At 33.5% G+C, this 20,690-nt stretch overlaps 1 protein-coding gene across 1 annotated transcript in view; it reads left to right on the forward strand.

The window, feature by feature from the left end:
• LOC111641871 (tyrosine-protein phosphatase 10D-like) overlaps positions 1-20,690 on the forward strand; it is an 87,530-nt gene that overhangs the window by 32,760 nt on the left and 34,080 nt on the right. Inside the window, exons 5-6 of the mRNA XM_023388124.1 lie at positions 1,488-1,763; positions 4,837-4,934. Coding sequence (XP_023243892.1) covers positions 1,488-1,763; positions 4,837-4,934 — 374 coding nt within the window. The remainder of the gene's footprint in view (positions 1-1,487; positions 1,764-4,836; positions 4,935-20,690) is intronic.

Consider the following 20,690-nt stretch of genomic DNA (forward strand, 5'->3'; position numbering starts at 1 on the left):
CTGAGCAGCAATACGGCCAGTGTGAACCTTTTCGGGATGTTTCTTTTCAATAAAATCAGTNAAAGAGAAATTGCACCACTGCTTTCCTTCCCATCCTTTGGGTACATGAGGAGAATGTGTTCTGTCAAGGGTAGGGTAGGCTCCCACTTTGGCATCTCAGCTGGCTGCTGAGGTTGGTTTACTTGCACCCTTTGTGTATGTCCCGTTCTTTGCTATAATGAGACTTTTTGTTGCCACTTAACTAGGTCTCAATTTGAATTGTATTTTGTCATTTGTTCAATAGAAGTTTAACACCAAAGATTTAAAAGTTTTGGTTCTCTGGTGTTAAAATGATATAGTAGGCTATAGTCTATCCCAGTACAATAAAACCTCATTATTTTGATATCAGATAATTCAAAGTCTAGTCTCCAGCCAAGAGAATAGGATTTTGCATATATTTTAGTTTGGATAATTCGAAATAGGCATACAATGAAATTTGAGGTCATTATCTGGTTCGGTGACCCACAAAAATATTGTGTAATTTGAAATCTTCCATCATATTATGTGTTTATGAAAAAGTTTTCATTCCGAAATGGTACTTTCGATTTCAGATTTACCAATTATACATTGTTGATTTATTGGATGTCTATTCAAGGTCATTCGGACATTGTATGCATTGCCAATGAAGAGAGAATTTTTCTATTTTTATGGAAGAAATCTGTTTGTCATTTAATTATTTCAGACATTTTTTCACAAAACATCTACTGTTTCAATAATTTCAGTCTATTAAATACCTGTGCATATTCATGATAGAATATCTACATATAGCTTTAGATGTTAATAGAGCTTGTTTTCATCAGATTACATAATTTTCGTAATCTCTATCTCAAGACATTTGCAGTACTTTATATTAAAGCACTTAAGCTTCTTTCGTATGTTATTTTCAGGTCTTGCTTTGAATGTAATTTGATTAATTTTCACTGTTTTCATTAAATGCACTCTAACTTATGGTTTTTTTTTTTAAATAGCTTAATTACTAAGTAATAGCTTGTAATATTAAAGCATTTGTAAATGAATAGGTAAAATTATATAAGATAATGTCATAATTTTATTCAATAATTACAAGAATGTTCGGATAATTCGACTCAGATAATTTGAAGTTGTGTTTTTTGGTTCCTTGAGTTTCAGAATAATGATGTTTTATAGTATATCATTTTTATATTTTAAAAATATTTAGACAAAATACCTGATTTTGGAATTTTTAAAACTTTGTTTAAATTTATCATATTAATTTTGAAGATAAATATATCTTGACTTTTTGTAAAATCATAAATAATTGCTTATGAGAATATACTTTGATAATATAAGAATATACTTTAAACTTAAACATTGAAGTTAATGACTTAAAACTTTTTGTTAGTTTCAGTTATTTTAAACTTGCAAAATATATTAATTTAAAACTTATATCACTTATTAATATTAATTGTAAACATTTTTTCATTATTTAGTTCCATTGCCTCCAACAAATGTCACTGTTAATTTGGAATCTATTACTCCATATTCTTTTACTGTTGAATGGTCACCGCCAAAATCTCTATCTGAATTTGATAAATACCAAGTATCTCTTGGATTTCGGTCACAGATTGGACAGATGATTGATCGTAATGAAGAACGTATGGTAGTGTTTGACAAGGATTTAGAGCCTGGACATACTTATGAAGTTATTGTGAAGACAATTAGTGGCAATGTTAGAAGTTGGGAGATCACTAAGAATATCACTACTAGTAAGTTAAAATGTATTTAAATTTGCATTAAAAAATATAAATAATGTATTTTATATATTTGTTATAGTATTGTTTATATTTTATTAATATTGAGTGGGAGACATCAAGATTATTTTGAATATATATAATACAAATAAAAAATTCACCCTAAATTTTTTATCATTTATTTTCTGTGAACAAGAACTTTCAATCCTTTTAAAGAATCATTTTCAGGTTCAACAACATTGTAAATACAGTAGAGCGTTGTTTATCCGAATCAATTGGGACTGAGGTTGTTCGGATAACCGATTATGTACGAAAAAATATATTAACCTATCCCGTGTTGAAATTTTTCTCCGTCGCGTGTCGCTTCACGTTGAATTTTCAGCGATGTTAAGCCTAACGAAAATTTTTACAATAATAACTGTGACTATTGTATCGTTAAAAATTATTTCTTTACTTTGTACAAACAAAATAAATATATTGAAAAATATAAAAACAAAAAAATTGTACTTTACAAGTTAATCTAGTATCAAAAACATTCGATTCAGTACGACACAGTCCAACTGGAATGCTTTCGGTTAACCAATGCTTTGGTTGATCGGCATTCGGATAATCGGTGCTCTACTGTAATTGCATTGTCAAAAATAAAGGCACTGACACATTTGAAATGAATTAGAATTGGTTCAGACATTATGGAAGAGAAAAGAATATAAAATATAGTATTATTGTACAGTTATATTTAATCTACATTGTTATTTTATTGAATCATACTGATTATGTGCAACAATTGAAAGTAGTGCACCCTTGTATTTCATTAGTTTACTGCATATGGTTATTCAAGCATTTTTTTACATTTTTCATTGTGTGCTGAAATTTTATACATTATATTCTCTGAGACTCTGAGAGTTATGAAGGTATTGATTTTTTCTGATTTTTTTCAAAAATTCTTGAAGAATCGACTAATGAATGGTTAATGAAATTAAAGTAAAATAAAAACATTTTTATAGATATGACATGACTACACGTTTTTTAAGAAATAATTGTTTTAATTGGTGTTCTTTTACAGAATTGTAAAGAGTAACTACTCAACCTAAACCATCTGGATTATTATAAGGTTATATAAATTATTTAAACCAGTGTTTTTCGACTTTTTTTTTTATCTCACAGCACACTTGAACCTATAATTAAATTTTTATGGTACAAATTTACACAGGAAAAAAATCACGTGATTTAAAGTTGTCTTTGTAAACATTCTATTGCCATATTACTTACCGCTTTTAACCTTGTAACGCACCATTTATGAAAACGAAAAGGGGTTACACAATAGTAGGGTTCAAGTACCAAGCCTGGACTTTCCAAATAAAAACAATAATTTTCACCACCACAGACAATAATTAACAATAAATATAAAGTTTAATTCTATTGACAAAAAAAACAGACAATGGGTTAATTGACCCCAACAGAAAGTTAACTAATTTAAAAGTAGCAACAAAATCAACCTTGAAAAGTAGCAACAAAATCAATAATCAAAGAAACTTGTATGTATATATAATCAACAAAACTTTTATCTCCACCTCAAAAAATATGATTTTACAGCAAAAGATACTATTTCCTCTAGTTTATCACCGCCACCGCTCCCACAGTGGTCACCTGAAGCTACCTCTGTCGTGGATGCACCACCTTTTATTCTACCTCGAGTGCAGCTCCGCACTGTCTTAATTTACATAAGTTGTCATTACAGGATCAGGCACTGATGCAAACTAAGTTTGCTTTTTCTTTCATGGTCATGGGTGCTCAGGAGTTTGTCCTTAACAAAAAAAGAACCCCGAAAAGAAAATAATTAAATAAAAATAATGCCCCAAGACAAAATAACGATCGGACATTGACTCCTTTACAACCTAATTCTTTTTGTCTATATCTTTTGTAAATTAAACGAAACAGTGTTGTTGTTCATTAAAATAACAGCAGGTTACAACCATAGTTATTTAAATTAATAATTTTCATTTACATAAGAAAAACAATTAACATTAAGTTTTAGTTTGCATTTAAAAGTGACACAATAACTGCCTTTAGAAACCTTCCCAATGTCCTAAGTTAAAATAATTTGAATTAATTATGGACAATTACAGATATATTTTTGATTTAAAGAAAATTTCATTTTAAATGAAATAACCCAGTGTTAAGCATATATAATTTTGCTTATGGATATATGTTTTACTACATTATGTATATGTTTATTTTTATAACAATGAAAAACTCATATAATCAATTTAAAGATGTTTTAATTTTGACAGGTACACTTATAGTTCTTTGGGCTTCTTTTGAAAAGAATTTATTTAATAATTTCAAAAATTTTTTCTTTTAACATTCTTCATGCAGGATTCTACAGTATATGCAGGAGAACTTTTATATTCTGATTTTCTAATAAACAAATAAATTCAGATTTTTAAGAGCTTATAATTTTTTTATTAAGAGTCGTTTTGAGCTTTAGTTTTACATCTCCATATTTTAATTATTTCACTTTATAAATTAAAAGTTTAGAAAATCTGAATTCAGTACATTTGTATTTAATTTTAATTATGAAAGAAATAAATATTTTTTCATGCCAGATTCTTACCAGAAAAAAGTTTATTAGCATTGTCTATCACAATGTAAATAAAATTTTAATGAGTAAAAACATGAAAGCACAAAAATAAACACACAATATTTTGCAAACACTTTTAACGTGTATTAGAATGTCTTCAGGTGAAATGAAAACAAATTTTAGAACATTGATAAAAATTTTACCGTTAACATGTTCTAATTGGAACAAGTGTTATTTTTAAACAGTTAATGTTATTATGTTCTAATTGGAATGTATGTGTTAAATTTAAATGGTGTGCTATCAAATATGTTTTCATTTCATCCAAAGAAGACATACATGTCAAAAGTGCTTGTGAGATATTTTGTGTTTATTTTTGCTTTTTTTATGTTTTAATCATTAAAACTTTATGATAACTGTCTATTGCCATTAATACACTTTAATTTTAATTTAATAATAGAAAAATAAAATATGATTTTTAAAAAATTTTTAAATTTTTCTAATTTTCAGGACCTCTGCCAGTTATGTCAGTTAATTCTTCATTGTTAGCAACAAATGTTTTAGTAGAGTGGCTTCCTAATAATGAAAGCAAACAAGATTCTTATATGGTATGGTCTGAAATTTTATTTTTTATGCTAAGATATAAATAGATTATATGACTTAACTATCAGCAATCATGAGCTAATAATAACATTTGAAATGAAAACTAAAATCTTAATACATTATTAAAAGAAAACAATTATGAGTTGAATAAACATAATAGAAAACTACTAGTATAGATACCAACAACCTTGATTCGGTTCAACAACAGGTATAATTCTTAAAAAAATAAACATTTTGACTTTCTCATAAGATTGCTTCAAGTGAAATGTAAATTCTAAAATGGAATAGTCAATAGAACAGAATCATAAATCAAATTCAAAACAACCAGTGGGATGCATGTATTGTACATATGACTGACACAATTAAATCATATTATGATAAAGTGCTTGTCATGCATAATAAACACATTTTTTCTCTTTAAAATTAAAATTAATACAATGTGCTTGTTTGTCAGCTTTGAAAATTTCAAGAGCTTCTTATTGCTTGATTTGTTTAGTAGTGTGTCTAAGCATAGTAGCTTGTTGTGACATCTTCAACATCATTTTCTGATGTGTATGTACTGAGGGTGGTAGTTCTTTACTAATTAATTATATCATATTCATATTCAGCTACTTGTTTTAGGGATCTTTTCATAGATCCTATGTGAACAAGTCCTCTCTGGAATCAGTTATCACATGAGGATCAATTATCACTTAATAGACGATTGGTGATCAGTTGGTGCTGACTGAACACACGATGATTGATTCCAGAGAGGACTTGTTTACATAAAATCTCCCTAAAACAACATGTAACCAAATGTGAATATGATAGATATAATTAATAAGAAAGAACTATTGCCCTTTCTACATATGCATTACAAAACAATGTTAATGGTAAGTTATAATGACCACTATGGTCAGATGTGCTATTCACACTAAACAATGCAATTAGATCTGAAAATATTCAAAGCCAACTATCAATGACATTATATTAATTTTAATTTAAAGAAGGAAAATGTATTTCTTATGTTTGGCAAGCACATTATGTTACTGCATTATGATTTAATTGCATGTAAAATATTCTCAAGACAAACTGGATTTAATGCAATTAGATAAGGAAATACACTTTTCGATTTCCACCATTAGTTTAATATCCAAACAAAAACATTTGATATGTAACAAATTATGCCAAGTAAAAATTTATGACAATTTAGAAGATGGTCAAAATTTTTCTTAGCAGTTTTTCTTTGGTAAGATAAGCTTGGTACTTGGAAGCAGTACCCACAAGATTTTTACCTGTATTTACCTTATATTTTGCCTTTAATTGCCAAGCTTATCTTTACCAAAGAAAAACTGCTAAGAAAAATTTTGACCAGCATCTAAACTGTCATCAATTTTTACTTGGCATAAGTTTTTTTTATATCTCGGGTGTTTTTGTTTGCATAGCAATTGTTTTTGTTTAATAATTGTATTGTTATGTCAAGACATAAGATTGGTTAGTGTTTGGCAACCACCAATTGACTACATTCATTCATTCATTCATTCATTTTAATTTATTAGGTACAATATTATGTACATTTCCTGGCCCCACTGTAGAGCATTACCAGGAAAAATTTTACAATAAGTGAATATATAGTATACCTAAGATTAATATATAAAGTATACCAACTGACTACACCCAGGAGAACACCCTCCAGCCGCCCCCGCTGTACCCTGCCCAAGGTATACCAGCGGTCTTGTCCTCTTTTCTTTCTGCCTCCCTATCTACAGTTTTGTTCTCCTTATATTTACTAGATGTCACGGGTGTACTTTAGTTCATATTAGTTGGTCACTCTTCTTATCTTGGTTCTCTTTCGCAAGATGTTTCTCATGACTTTCATAACTTGCTGGAAGTTTCGCTTCCTCATCATCTTCTTCTTATCTTCATCTGTCACTTCAGCTTTCATGTAGAGATCCATCAAAAAATCTGAGTCTCTTCTTTCTTCGTCAAAGATTACACATGCAAACAGTACGTGGTCCGCATTATCAGTTTGTCCGCACTCACATAACGAAGTATTTGCCAGTCCAAAGCTCTGTAACCTCTCTTTGAAATCTCCATGTCCTGTTAAGAATTGAGTAATGTAGAAGTCGCTCCTTAGCCATTTCATACTCTGTCGTTCTTGTATGTTGTTAATATAACGAAATGTATGACGTCCTTTATCGACGTTGATCCAGTCTCTTTGCCATAGATCCTTAAGGTATTCTTCCACTTCTCTTCTTCTGTCTCTTCTTGTTTCAACTGTGCCTGCTTCGCTAAACTCTCTTCCTTTGATAGTAAATGCCTTGCCTTTATTTATGTAAAACCTGGCGTATGCCTTCCAAATCTCGAGCTCTATTGGTAGAGCATTGGCTAACACTTGCAGGGCTGCAGCTGAGCAGGTCCTATATCCTTTTAGTGTTCGAAGTAAGGCTGTGCGCTGGGCTCCGACGAGTTTCCTCTTGCTTAGTGTTATGATTTTGTTGGCCCAGGCGGCCGCTGCATATGTGATCATGGGTATGAAAAGCCCTTTATAGATATTGAGCATTGCTCGAGAGTTGAGGCCCCATTCAGTCCTAGCGATGCGACCAAGGCAATTGAAATAATTAGCAGCCTTTCCCGTTACGACCTTTGCATGTTCGGTTATATTAAAGTTCTTTCCTATGGTTAGGCCGAGGTACTTGACTGTCTTTTCCATTTTGATCGAATGGCCGTAAAGTTTGATTATAGGCGGTCGTTCTTCACTTAAACTTCCTTTCAGCATGACCATGATTTTTTTTTCAGTTGAAAATCTCAGCTTATGGGCGGTGGCCCACGTTTCCAGATTGGTCATTAATATCTTGCCTTTTGTTTCTATTTCTCTCCTGCTATTCCCTTCCAGTACCACGGCCTCGTCATCTGCATAGGCAATTGCCGGGAACCCCAACGCTTCTAGCAGCCTAAGATTAGAGTCAAAAACCAAGTTCCACATATCTGGCCCCAAGATGGAGCCTTGAGGACACCCACGGTAAAGGTGTTTTGTAATATTCATGTTATCATCGATTATAGCAGCTCTCCTGTTGTGAAGGTAATCTTTAATAAGCCAATATAAATTCCTTGGACACTGTCGTTGCGTCAATTCTTCTAGGATGTCTGGCCACCACAGATGGTCGAAGGCTCCGACTATATCAAAGAAAATTCCCACGACGTATTTCTCTGTTGAGTTTTCAATCAGTGTTCTTAGCTTTAGTATTGCGTCAGTAGTAGAGCGACCGATCCTGAAGCCATACTGGCTGTTTTCTGTGTTATCCTGCATATCTTTCCTTAGGCGAATTCGGATAAGGCCTTCCAAAGTCTTTCCCAAAACTGGGAGAAGGCATATCGGTCGGTATGATCTATGGTCGCTTCTGTCCCTGTTGCCAGGTTTCAGAATGGTAACCAAACGTCCTATCTTCCATTCCTCAGGGAAAACACCGTAACGTAGGCAGGCATTGTAGCCTTTGATTAACTCGCCTTCTATGTGGTCATAGGCCAATCCAATATTGATTTATCAATTCCATCAATTCCCGGGGCCTTGCCCCTTTTCATTTTTGCCACAACACACCTAAGCTCAGACTCCTCAAATGGGGGACTATCCGTCTCTCCTCTGTACCTTTCCACCTTCCTTCTGAGGTCTTGTTGTTCGGGCGAATCCTCTTCCAGATTGTCTTGCTTGAAGAGAGATTCCATGATGTTTGAGGCAGCTTGCCTACAATCTGTCGCCTCGGTGGATCCAAATCTTATAGGTCAGAAGATTTGAACTCTTTTGATTTTTCCTGTGTTAATTTTGTACGGTAAGCCCCATGGGTTGGTCTGGCCTGTGTCTGTCACGTAATTCCTCCAGCTCCTTTGTTTTGCCTCTAGCACAGCTTTCCTGAATTGGCGTTTAAGTTGGTAATATTCGGACCTTAGGTCGGCCCTTACATCTGGGTCGTGTTCTCGTTGATATCTACGTCTTGCTCTATATGTTTTTGTCTTAATATCTTCAAGTTCATCACTCCACCATCTCTGTTGCTGTTTAGCATTTTGTCTATTGGGAATTGCGACTTTTGCAGCCTTAAGAATGGCTTTTTGAATGGCATAACATTGCCGCACCACATCCGTTCCATTATTGATATTGCTTACTCTTCTTTTATTAAGTTCACTACATAGAATGGACCTGAACAAACTCCAGTTGGCTTTATGTGTATTATATCTTCCGAGTTCTGTAGCAATAAAAGAGTGTGCAGTAGCCGAGATTTCAAACGTGATGACATTGTGATCACTTGAACACCATCCTTTGTGTACCGCCCAATTGCTCACTTGTGGTAAGATCTGCTCACTGGCGACTGTAATGTCAATATTAGATTCTCCTCTACCTGATGAGAATGTCGACACCTGGCTTGGTGTATTTACAACAATTAACCCGTGAGCTGCCAAGAGGGCCAGTAACTTTTCACCATTGGAATCGGTTCTGTCACTTCCCCATGTTGGGGATTTAGCGTTGCTGTCTACACACACTATAGTCCTGCTGCTCGGGAGATTCCGTAACACATTATCGAGCCTGTCAAGCCCCTCTTCTATAGGGGCGCCAAACTGGAAGTAGATATTGACGATATGGAGATCATAGCCTCCAATAATGACGTGAGCACAGACACAGTGCAAATCATTAAGATGTGTGAGTTCCATGACTGTTAGATTGTCATTTAAGATAATAATTCCTGCCCAGGGGGCCACATTCCTTTCGTTGCCTTGAATAATTCTCGTTTTTATACTATAACCAACGATTTTCCCGGCCATTGAGTATGGTTCCTGAATTGCCAATATATCAGTTCTGTTATCAATCATCACTTGCCTTAATTCGGCGGGGACTATTTGGCCTCTACCGCCATTGATTTGCATTACTTTGAGATTTATACTTCTACCCATCAGTCGTATGATATAGTATTTAAGTATCTCTCAATTGCCATCTTATAAGCCATACATTGCTTGTTACCTCGAGTGTGATTGTGCGGCTTGCCAAGTCTCTTACATGCTGCACATTGGCCCTGTTCTTTTTGTTTGGGGCATTCTTTAAATCTGTGCCCCGTATCTGAGCAGTGGGAGCATGTGTCCACTGTCTCTCTGCAGAATTTGGCCACATGGCCAAAGCCCTGACACTTGAAACACCTACTGACTGCAATATAGTCTTTTACTTTGCAGCTACTAAAATCGACAAAAAGTCGACCTTGCGTTATGAGTCTTTCTCTAAGTCGAGGCGTTACTTCTACGACCCAATGCACTTGTTCCTCCCTTCTTTTGCCAGTTCTGAAGAGAAGTTTAAAATCCTTAATTCCATCTGGTTGTGAGAACACTTCAGGGTTTTGTACCATGATTGCATCGGTCAATTCCCTTTCTTCAAGTTGTCTCGGAGCATCGTAAAGTATCACTCTTGGTCTACGTTTGCTTTGTTGTTGGGCTTTTAGGCCCAATTCCTTAAGTTTTGTATTTTGGAGAATCTTTGCCATATCCCCTTCATTTTCTACTTCAAGAACAAGACCCTTATCTCGTAATTTTCTGATTTGACGGAACCTTATTTGATCCTTTCTAGGGTCTATTGATTTCATAAATTTCGTTTTGATTTCTTCACTATCCTGGACTTTGCCAGGATCTTCTGGCCTGACAAACATCAACTTTTGTGTTTTGTGCGACAGTTCTGCTTTACTGTGCTTTTTTGGCATGCCTGTTTTGGCAACCTCAGCATAAGTGATTGGTGCTGGAGTCTGTTTGCTGTGTGCTAACAGTTCTGCCTGATTATCGTACATGCCTTGTAGCCTCTCGTGGTCAGTTAAGAGGTCTAGAACCAGGTCTTGGATAGCCCCGACGTGGCCGAGGACTTTCTCAGCAGCCTGCTTGGTGATTTTATTTTCTCTATCCAAGCATGTGGCCTGCAGTTCTGAGATTATACCTCTCAGCGAGGTCATAACTTTGTGCCTGGTATTTGCCGGTGTAAGTTCTTTTGGCCGGCGTTTCACTACTGGTGGGGAAAAGTTCATTCCTTCCCCGCTGCTGCTTCGTTTTCGATGGGATGAAGGCTCATTGATTTCCATGAGCAAGCTATCTTCATCCTCAGAGGTGAGGGTTTCAGAGATGACACTCAACACTTTTCTATCGTTTATATTGTTTAGAGACATTTCATAAGGTTATATAAGGAAGCACTCTGGGTCGTGTCAGGCAACTTCGTCGCACTTTTAGTCATTTTTCCGATCGAGGCTGTTCTGGCCTCCAGCTCAACCCCCAGTGGCCTCGGCAAAGCCCCCCACCACATGCCGCAGGGCCCTCTCCAGTCGCCAGCTGGCACTACGACACATGGCGAGATTATTCGCCCGCTGATAGGGCAGCCAGCCCCATTTGGCTAGAAGGGGCCGGGCCCCTGTACTATCGGGCGGCCCGAGAGTGCGAACTCGGATTTGAGCTGTACCCTCTGGGGGAGAGCCTTTGACCCAGCCTGTTACTTCCAGCTGACCTCCGGTGCGGGTTCATTGGCTTAGCGAACCCGGAGTCGCCGCCACACTATTTAGTTTCACCCAGGGACGTCCTGGGCTACTCAGCCACCCCGCCACGACTAGGCAAGTATGTACGACTTGTGGGGGATGAGACCCCACCCTTTGGGGTGGACCAACTGACTACACTGCTGACCAGTGTATTGCCAACCAAATGCACTGCCAACTGCACATTTTCAATATTTATATCAGTCTGTGCTGACTGAACGCATCGCCAACCAGTGTGCCGCCAATTGAACACACTGTCAACAAAATGCTTTCGATATGCCCTTTAGAAAAATTGTTAAAATTTTAATTAGCATAAATTTCAGCTTTTGTAATTCTGAGTAATATTTTGAATAAAATTCATTTGTTTCCATGCAATTTTATTCTCTTAAGCATAAAATTAAACCATAAAACTGAATTATCTCTAAGGGAAATCCCACAAACTTTGTCCTATTGGCCTGGAAGTTTTTCGAGCACTTCACCAATAATGAGAAAGGTTTAAGTTTAAAATTTGAGCTTTCTAGATCCAGTAGTTTTTCTACAAATGTCTGCAGTGCTGAATGAAGGAGAAAATACAGCATGTTTTGGTGATTTTTGCACTTTTAAATTACTTATATTTTGGCAACCACTTTATAGAAAATCTTGAAATTTTGTACATTACCTAAGAAAACAGTTTTCTTTTGAATAAGATATTCAGAATTACTATAGGTGTTTGGGGACAGAGAAATCAACCCCCAAAAATCGACAATTCTGATTCCTGTATATATAGTCAGTCTGTGACTTTTTTACTTGGCTAGAAGTTACTGCTGTGACTCCTGATCATAAAAATGTTTTAGACCTATTCATAGGTCTTCCTAACAAATTTAATACATAAATAGATAATTCTATTTCTTTTGTGATTCATAAACCAAATTGAAATTCGGCATAGAATTTCAGTTTGGTTTTTGCACCAATCTGGAATATTGCACCAAAAAGTATTTTGGTGCAATAATCTATGCCAAATTTCAATTGTCTAGAATTGCATTGACTAAATTAACAATGCCAGTTTTTGTAATATAATTTATTAATACAGTACTGTAGTTATATATGCATTTTGAATTACTATATTTTGATTCCTGTTTAGTATTACATCTATGTATAAGGAAAAAATTCATACAATACTTTTTAAAATAAGGTACCAATACAACTTAGGTTATAACAGAGTTAAACTGTGATGCTTATGAATATTTTACGTGCTACAAATAATATTTATGAAAGAGTTACGTTGTTATAAGTCTTATTGAGTGGACATTTCCTGTTAAGGATATTCTAGCATAATGCTATCAAGGTGAATGATGGACTATCACTGGTTTACTGATCAACACTGTGCTATGTATGTATATCGTCATACAAACATAATTCTATTTGCATTCCTTTCATTAAGTTTATATTATTTAGGTGTCTCCAAATTTCAATATGCTGTTTAAATCTACATTTAAATTGGTTTCCTTCTTTATGCAGAACTTTAATATTATGTAAGTCTGGTTTACAAAGATATTTATTTTTGTGTTGGAACCAAGTTGAACCTGTATAGTATAAATGTTTCTTGACTTGTATGTATAATTTTCTTTTTGTTTCTCCTACATAAATTTTAGGTGGGTTACATGTGCACAATATTCTATATACTACTACTTGTAGGGTTGAGTTTTCTATTTTTTCTTTTTCGTGACTGTTTTTGTTGATAGAATCTACCACTTTATTTTTAAGATCTGGGACTAATTAAATATTAAATATCTTTATTAATTGGTAGTTTATTCAAGGTGTCTATGTTACTCGTTTTGCTGCCTGGTTAGTGCAATAACTCATAGTTATATGCTGATAGCTTCTCTCACTATTCTTGGTGGTGACATCATTGGAGTAGCTATATACTTGTGCTAAAATGGCCAACAAAGGCTTATGACCAGTGTATATGTGGAATTTATGAAAATATAGATAATTATAGATCTTAGTAACACCAAATAATATTGCAAGTGCCTTTCTATCTAGTTGGGAATAATTGTGCTGGACTTTATTTAATGTTCTTGAGGCTAATAATGGCACCAATCCCTTAGGGTAATGTGTCTCATGCTAGTACTATGGGTTTGTTAATGTTATAATGTGCTAGCACCTTGAAAGATTGTAGTAGTTCCTTTGTCTTTTTAAAGGATTTAAAGAAATTTAAACTTAGTATCCTTTCTTAAGAGTCAATGTAATGGTTCCAATTTGTGAACTGATCCTTTAAGGTATCTGTGGTAAAAGTTCAAGAATCCTAGAAATGCTTTTAATTCTGTTTTTATTGTTGGGTTTTCTTGCTTCCTTAATGGCTTTTACTTTGCTTTCCATAGGTTTGATTCCTTCTGCATTGATTTTATAACCTAGGAATTCAACTTCTTTAACTCCAAAGGAACGTTTCTCTTTATTGATTCAAGCATTGTCATTTTTAATATGTGTTAAGACTTCATGCATCATTGGTCATGACTTTCTTCTGTACTCGCTACAAGGATATTATCTGAGAATGGTACTAAATCTTGGATGCCTGATAGCAATTCTATGTTTGAGATCCGACCTCAGTGTAAACCTCAATTTTTCACTTTCCACCTAAATTTCCAACATATTTGTAATAAATTTGTCACCTCCTCATTAAAATAACATTGTCGAAAAAAAGAATCAAATATCAATAGCAACTTATAACTTTCCTCGTTAATATAAACATTCAACCCTCAAACAATGACATTCCTCTGCTGCAAGACAAAAAGTTTATAGTTAAAGTCCGAATTCGTCATTTTGTTTTGGTCCCAGGAACAACTTTAACCTCCACACCTGCAAGACCAACTCTACCTCTCACAATAGGCGATCACATGACTAATTTCCCCAACCCAAAGCTATAAAAGCGATTTATTTCCCCCTCGTCGGGGGGAGTCTGTCATCTACGGCTGGTTGGAGAGGATTAAGTCTCAGGATATATTTAACTTTGTGCGTCGATCAGAAGAAAAAGAGCATAAACCTACTAACGTCTACGTTGAAATATACTAGAGGTATGGAGCATTCAATGTTAATTCTCTCTTTGTGAGTTAGGAGCTAGCGAACTAAATTCACTTCTCAAAGTGTTAGAGAATGTAATCGTTAATTTTCGTTAATCTAATAAATTGTTGTTTCCATTGTTAAATGGTGTCATTTACTCGCATATCGCCTATGCCTCATCGACGACCCCTCTCACCTCCTCCACTCAACCTGACCAAAAAGAATCCCGACCCTTCGAGACTGCATTCGTAATTTAGCCATCTTGACAAGTGAGCAGGTTTAATGACCTGTAGCCGAAAAGGGAGGTACGACCATTTCAACCTCCCTGGCGGTTCACATATGTATTTCTGAAATATTTGGGCTGCAACGTTAATTCCAAATAGAAGTCTATTTATTTGATATAATTCTTTGTATGTGTTTAATGTAAGTAGTTTGCTTGATGCATCATCTAGTTGTAGGTGTTGATATGCTTGGCGATAGTCTAAGATAGTAAATTTGGTGCATCCACTAACATATGTCATTAGCCTTTCCATGGTGAGTAGTAGATAGATGAATGGTTTAAGGATTGGGTTAACTGGGTGTTTATAGTAACCACATATCCTTATTTCTCCATTTGGTTTCCTGACATTTACTGTTGGGGTAGCCCATTGTTTCCCAATCTTTTTACTTTCATGACACATTTTTCATAGAAGAAAAATTTCATGGCACACCCATGTAGTCATAGAAGAAGAAATTTCTAAATTAAATAAACAGAACAAAAAATAATATTAACAGTTTTTTACTTATAGTTGCATTATATCTGTGTTATGCAAACAATTCTTACAATCAAAATAAAATATAAAAATAATTACAAAAATAATTGAAAAAGAAAATGTGCATGCCTTCAACAAAGCTTTAAATTATTCAAATATTTGATAGAGATCAAATGAATTTTTATGTAAAAAATTACAGTCAGTGTGAAATATGTGATTGATGATGTTATGTTATTCCTGCTATATCAAGTCTAATTTCAGACAACTTTATTTCTCACAGTTCATCTTCTACATTTTCCAATCTTTATCGTTTTTTTATTTTTCATATTAGAGTTGAAAATCTTAACTCACATAAATATGATGTAGAAAATTGGAGTAAAATATTTATTGCTCTTTTAGATGACTTTGGATATTCATCTTTAACAAAATCCAAAAAGTATCCAAATGAAATTCTGAATGTTTGATCAGATGAAAGGGAAATCAGTTCTTCCTCTTCTTCAAGACAAAGATTCCAATTTGATGTATCATTAATAAAATAATTTCAAATCCAGTCATATTCTTCTGATTTAGTAGATGGAAAATATGTTTCCATTGACTTTTGAAGCAAAACCAAATGACCAAATCACCACTGGTACATGAAAATTTCTCATCTGTTCAGGAATCTTAAGAAACATAGCTCAATTATTTTTATCAAGTTTATTCATCCACAAACATAAGTTTTTATCAAAAGCAATTAACTTATCTGTTTATGTTAAGATATTTTCATTTTTTCCTTGTAAACTAGTATTTAAAATATTAAGATGTGCAAATATATGTTCTACATAAGCCAGTTTTGTACACCACAAATCATTGTTAAAACAATCATAAAATTTTCGTGTTTTCATATGATTCTTTTGTTTTCCTGCAGTACTTATTTCCTTTTTAGAAAATGTATGGTACAAAGTTATGCTTGCAATTCAAATACATGGGCTAAAACTTTTCCTTTAGAAAGGCAACATATATCATCATGTAGTAATAAACAATTGTAGTTAAATTCCATGCTTTTGCATAATTGTTTGAAAATTCGTGATTTTAAAGTCTGCTTTTAATATAGTTAACAATTTTTATTACATCATCTAGTATAGTGCTTAACTCTTTTGGGAGAGTTTTGTGTACTAAAGTTTCTTGATGAATAATGCAATGTGTAGAAATAAGATTTGAATTTTTTTGTTTTAAAAACTGCCAAAAAATATTTTTTTCAGGCCCAATCATTGATGTAGCATCATCTGTACAAATATCTGTACAAAAATTCCATGGTAACTTTGTGTCTTTGAAAAAATTATCTATACAATTAAATATTTCTCTTCATGTCGTTCTTCCTGGCAATTCTTGGCAAAATAAAAATTGGTTCATAATAAAATCTCTGTTAGTGAATTAAACAAATCCCATTAATTGTGCTTTCATGCTGATTTCTGTTAACTCATCTATTTGCAGAACATAAATTTGACCATCAGGTTTTTGTTGAACATATTTTACTATATTTTCCAACATATTGATTATTCTTTGACTTATCGTATCGTTGGAAAGAGGAATTTTATTTATTTCAGCTTCTGCATCTTTGTCGAACATACATTTCACCATTATACAACAAGCAGAACTGATTAACATTTCTCAAATTGAATGTGGTTTTCCTCTGTGTGCAATAAGTTTCCCTACTTCATTGGAAGTAATCTGTGCTTTGTCAGACACTTTTATTGTGTTTTCAAATTTTTGTATTTGTTTGGTACTATTATTAATTGTTCAAAATATCTTTTGTCTTTAGACATCAGATTTTGATGAACTTTTTCCATATGGTATTTTAGCTTGCTAGGACCATTGCACTGTTTGCTTTTTTATATTCACATACAACACATAAAGGTAAGGGGAAATTTATGTCCCCTATCCATGTAAAACCAAAATTTAAGTAATCTTCATTATATTTTCTTGTACTAATTTTCAATTTTTTTGGCTGAGATTCATCAGCACTGATATTGTCCATATTATCACTGTTTTCAATGGATATATTTGTATCTGCTGCAGAACTATTGTTGTTGACATCAATAGTTTTGTTTTTCTTAAAAAATTTTTGTTTATCCATTTTCAGTCTTTCCTAATAAAAAAAATGGTTTTATAGAATTTTTAATTTTTATATACATTCAAATTACGTTAATAAATTGCCTAACCCTAAATTATTTACAACACAAACCCGGTTTAATATGACAATATTAACATGATATACATAAGCATATGTAATATGCCACATGCCTACACATATATCTCTGTAAGAACTGGAGAGATTAAAGACGGGATTTCATAATTTCATATTTTGAATTTCTTAGATAATTCAGGGGTGCCTCACACTTATACAGTATTGTGTTAGTCTGATTTACATAGTCTGCAGGCAACAGATAATTGGTCTTTATTCAAATAGTGTTAGCACCTGAATGCAGACACCCTGTATTTGGATATGTCAATTTCAATTTGTCATAAAAAGATCCTTTATGTACTTTATTATTAATAATATTGCACATATACTTGGACAATGATGTTGAAATAAAAGTGATGTTATTTTTTTTAAGATTTTGTGACACATTTAATGTGCTGTGGCACACCCTTTGAGAAACACTGGATAGCACATTCAGAGTGTTGAATTTTTGTAATGACTCCTTGTTTTTCTAACTTGTCTAGGGCTTCTACTGCTTGTAACATGGCAAACAGAACTGGGCGTGGCTTCTTAAACTGTGGTATAGCATCCCTTTTTCATTTTGATGTGTATGTTCACAGGTTCCAAATGCAAGATTCCTCTGAAAATTATTCAATTGCAATAGAGAACCCATGATTTAACAGGACATTAGTATACATTGTGGCAACAAAATAAAACCTAAAACAAAGGCTTAAAGAACATAAGTATACCATTGATAAGAAACTTTGCAACACAGCATATGCTATCCAACAAGAAGTACAGGTCAAATGGGAAGATGCTACAATCATCCAAACAGCTAAGGACTTCAACACACTTAGGCATTTAGAATTAATTAAAGCAGGTGGAAGTTCTATTGGCTTTATATATTTCTAAGGTCTAGAGACCCTTAGAAACATATAAAGCCAATAGAAATTCCACCTGCTTTAATTACAGGGATGCAGACTCACTATCTATTGCATTGAAGTCTCTATATGAGCTTTAACTTGACTTCCTTTAATGAGCACTTCTACATTATTATTTTATTGTTATTCTTATTTTATTATTTTATAGCAGATGATTCCAGTGTTGCTCAAGCAAAAAATAATAACAGCAAAGATTAAGATTATTAGATTATTTTGTACTTCTAACCTTTCTACTATATTATATTATAGTATTTGATTTATGTTTACAAATGTTATCTTATTATGTTAGTTCATCATACCAAGTGCCCAATCTAACACATTTTAAAAGTTCTTTTTTGAAAAAATTTGGAGACCTAAAAGACACCCAAAAATTGAAGAAAAATTTTTTTTTCGGGGCTGAAAGGACTGAGTTTTTTGTAACGCTATGTAAACTTGACGAGTTATCTCGTCAATGGGGAGGAAGGGGATTGTATAGAGTAGAGGAATAAAGAATTTTTAAAATGTGTTAGATTGGTCATTCATGTGATAAGCCCTTACATAAGACAACCTTTATAGTTATATAGCTTATCTTACCCATTTTCACCAGGTGCAAGACCCTCTTCTTCCAAAGCTAATTAGAGAATTTTTAGACGGATCTAAAAATATGTTCAATTTCCCGCAAAAAACTGCATCTAAAATAGTATAGTAGAAGCCAAGTTCTTCAGGATAATCCTTAACTCTCTCCCTTTCCCCATGGGGAAATTTCGAAAAATCCCTTCTTAGTGTGCATTCTCATGGTGTACCCTGTGTACCAAATTTCAACTTTCAAATCCTAACAGTTTGGGCTCTGCACTTATTATTATTATCATCATCATTATTATTATTATTTATATTTTGATCTGTTCTACTGGTATTAAACCAAACACTTGCTGTAATTAATCGGACTATTTTATGCTACAATTGATACTTAGAAATTGATACTAGAGTTGGACATTGGGTGCCATCTCTTATCAAAATTAATAATTATAATAATTTAATTAATACTATATTTCTTAAATAATTTAGAACAGTCTAGAAGACTGTTCTAAATTATTGCAAATTTGACTCTCTCTTCAGGCCAATTCGTTTCTTCCAGACTGTTCTACTAAATTATTTAATAAATATTAGAGGTTGCGGCCGACATTTTCATCGCAAAAATGTGTACCTCGGACATTCAGCGTGGCATTCCTGTAAGCCTAGAAGTTGACAATGGCGTTTGGAACATTGAGCATGATTCCACTGACATTCCAAATGATATTGTCAAACTTCTAGGCTTACAGGAAGGTGGCGCTGAACGTCCAACATTCACGTTTTTGCGATGAAAACGTTGGCCGCAACCTCTCTATTAAGTTATTATAAATTAATAAATTTTGATAAGAGATGGCACTAACATCTACTTCTAGTAACAAATTACTTAATTTTTACTTATTAATTGTAGCATAAAATAGCCCAATTAATTATGGCAGTTGTTTGGTTTAATATTAATACATCTGGCTTTGGGATGTTTATATATATGTTATACTGGTATTTATTGAATATTCTTTTTATTAAAATTTGTTCTATTTTTGAATACTCAACTGATGAAGACCTATCAAATTAGGTTGAAAACATTTTAACTTTTTGCTGGAGTTGATTTCTAAGGTGTGAATTTAGTTTTGACATTTCATCCAGTTTCTGTATTTTGTTGTTTGTCTGTTTACTGGATATATTGATGATGTGCTGATAACATGGAGGAGATGTTAACTTTTGCAGTATCTCCATGCAGAAAGTAATAAAATAATAAAAGAAAGTTAAAAAATTTTATTACTCTGTACCTATCTCCACCATTGTTACTGCTATTTCATGCTTCGCATATAATCTATTAATAGAAAAGCTTGAATAGAAATACAGTCGACCCCCTCTATAACATGGTAGATACGTTCCGTTTTTTATGAAATTCATGTTTTATGAGTCCTTAAATACATGAGCCAATCACAGCCTGGCACGTATGCAGTTTACGGACTATGGCTGTTTGAAAGGTTTTCTTCCATAAAATTAATCAATTCTAGACTAATTTGACTCAACATTTCCAAAACACATAATTTTTTGGGAATAATCCGTATGAACTATGCTATAAACAAAAAATTGTAGGATTACTTACCGAGTGTGCACCGTTCGACGACGCCATTGCTTAAGCTTGTTTTCGTCACAGAGCGGCGCACCAAACAGCGGGTGTGTTTTCTGATAAGTTATTTTTCTGCGAGAAATTTGTTGAACTTTGGAGACATCATTAATAGAAATAATTTTTATGGCCATTGAATAAGAAATGTTT

The sequence above is a fragment of the Centruroides sculpturatus genome, unplaced genomic scaffold, assembly GCF_000671375.1.
Source record: "Centruroides sculpturatus isolate CEXI.00-Female unplaced genomic scaffold, Cexi_2.0 scaffold1606, whole genome shotgun sequence".
In the NCBI taxonomy this organism is placed as follows: Eukaryota; Metazoa; Arthropoda; class Arachnida; order Scorpiones; family Buthidae; genus Centruroides; species Centruroides sculpturatus.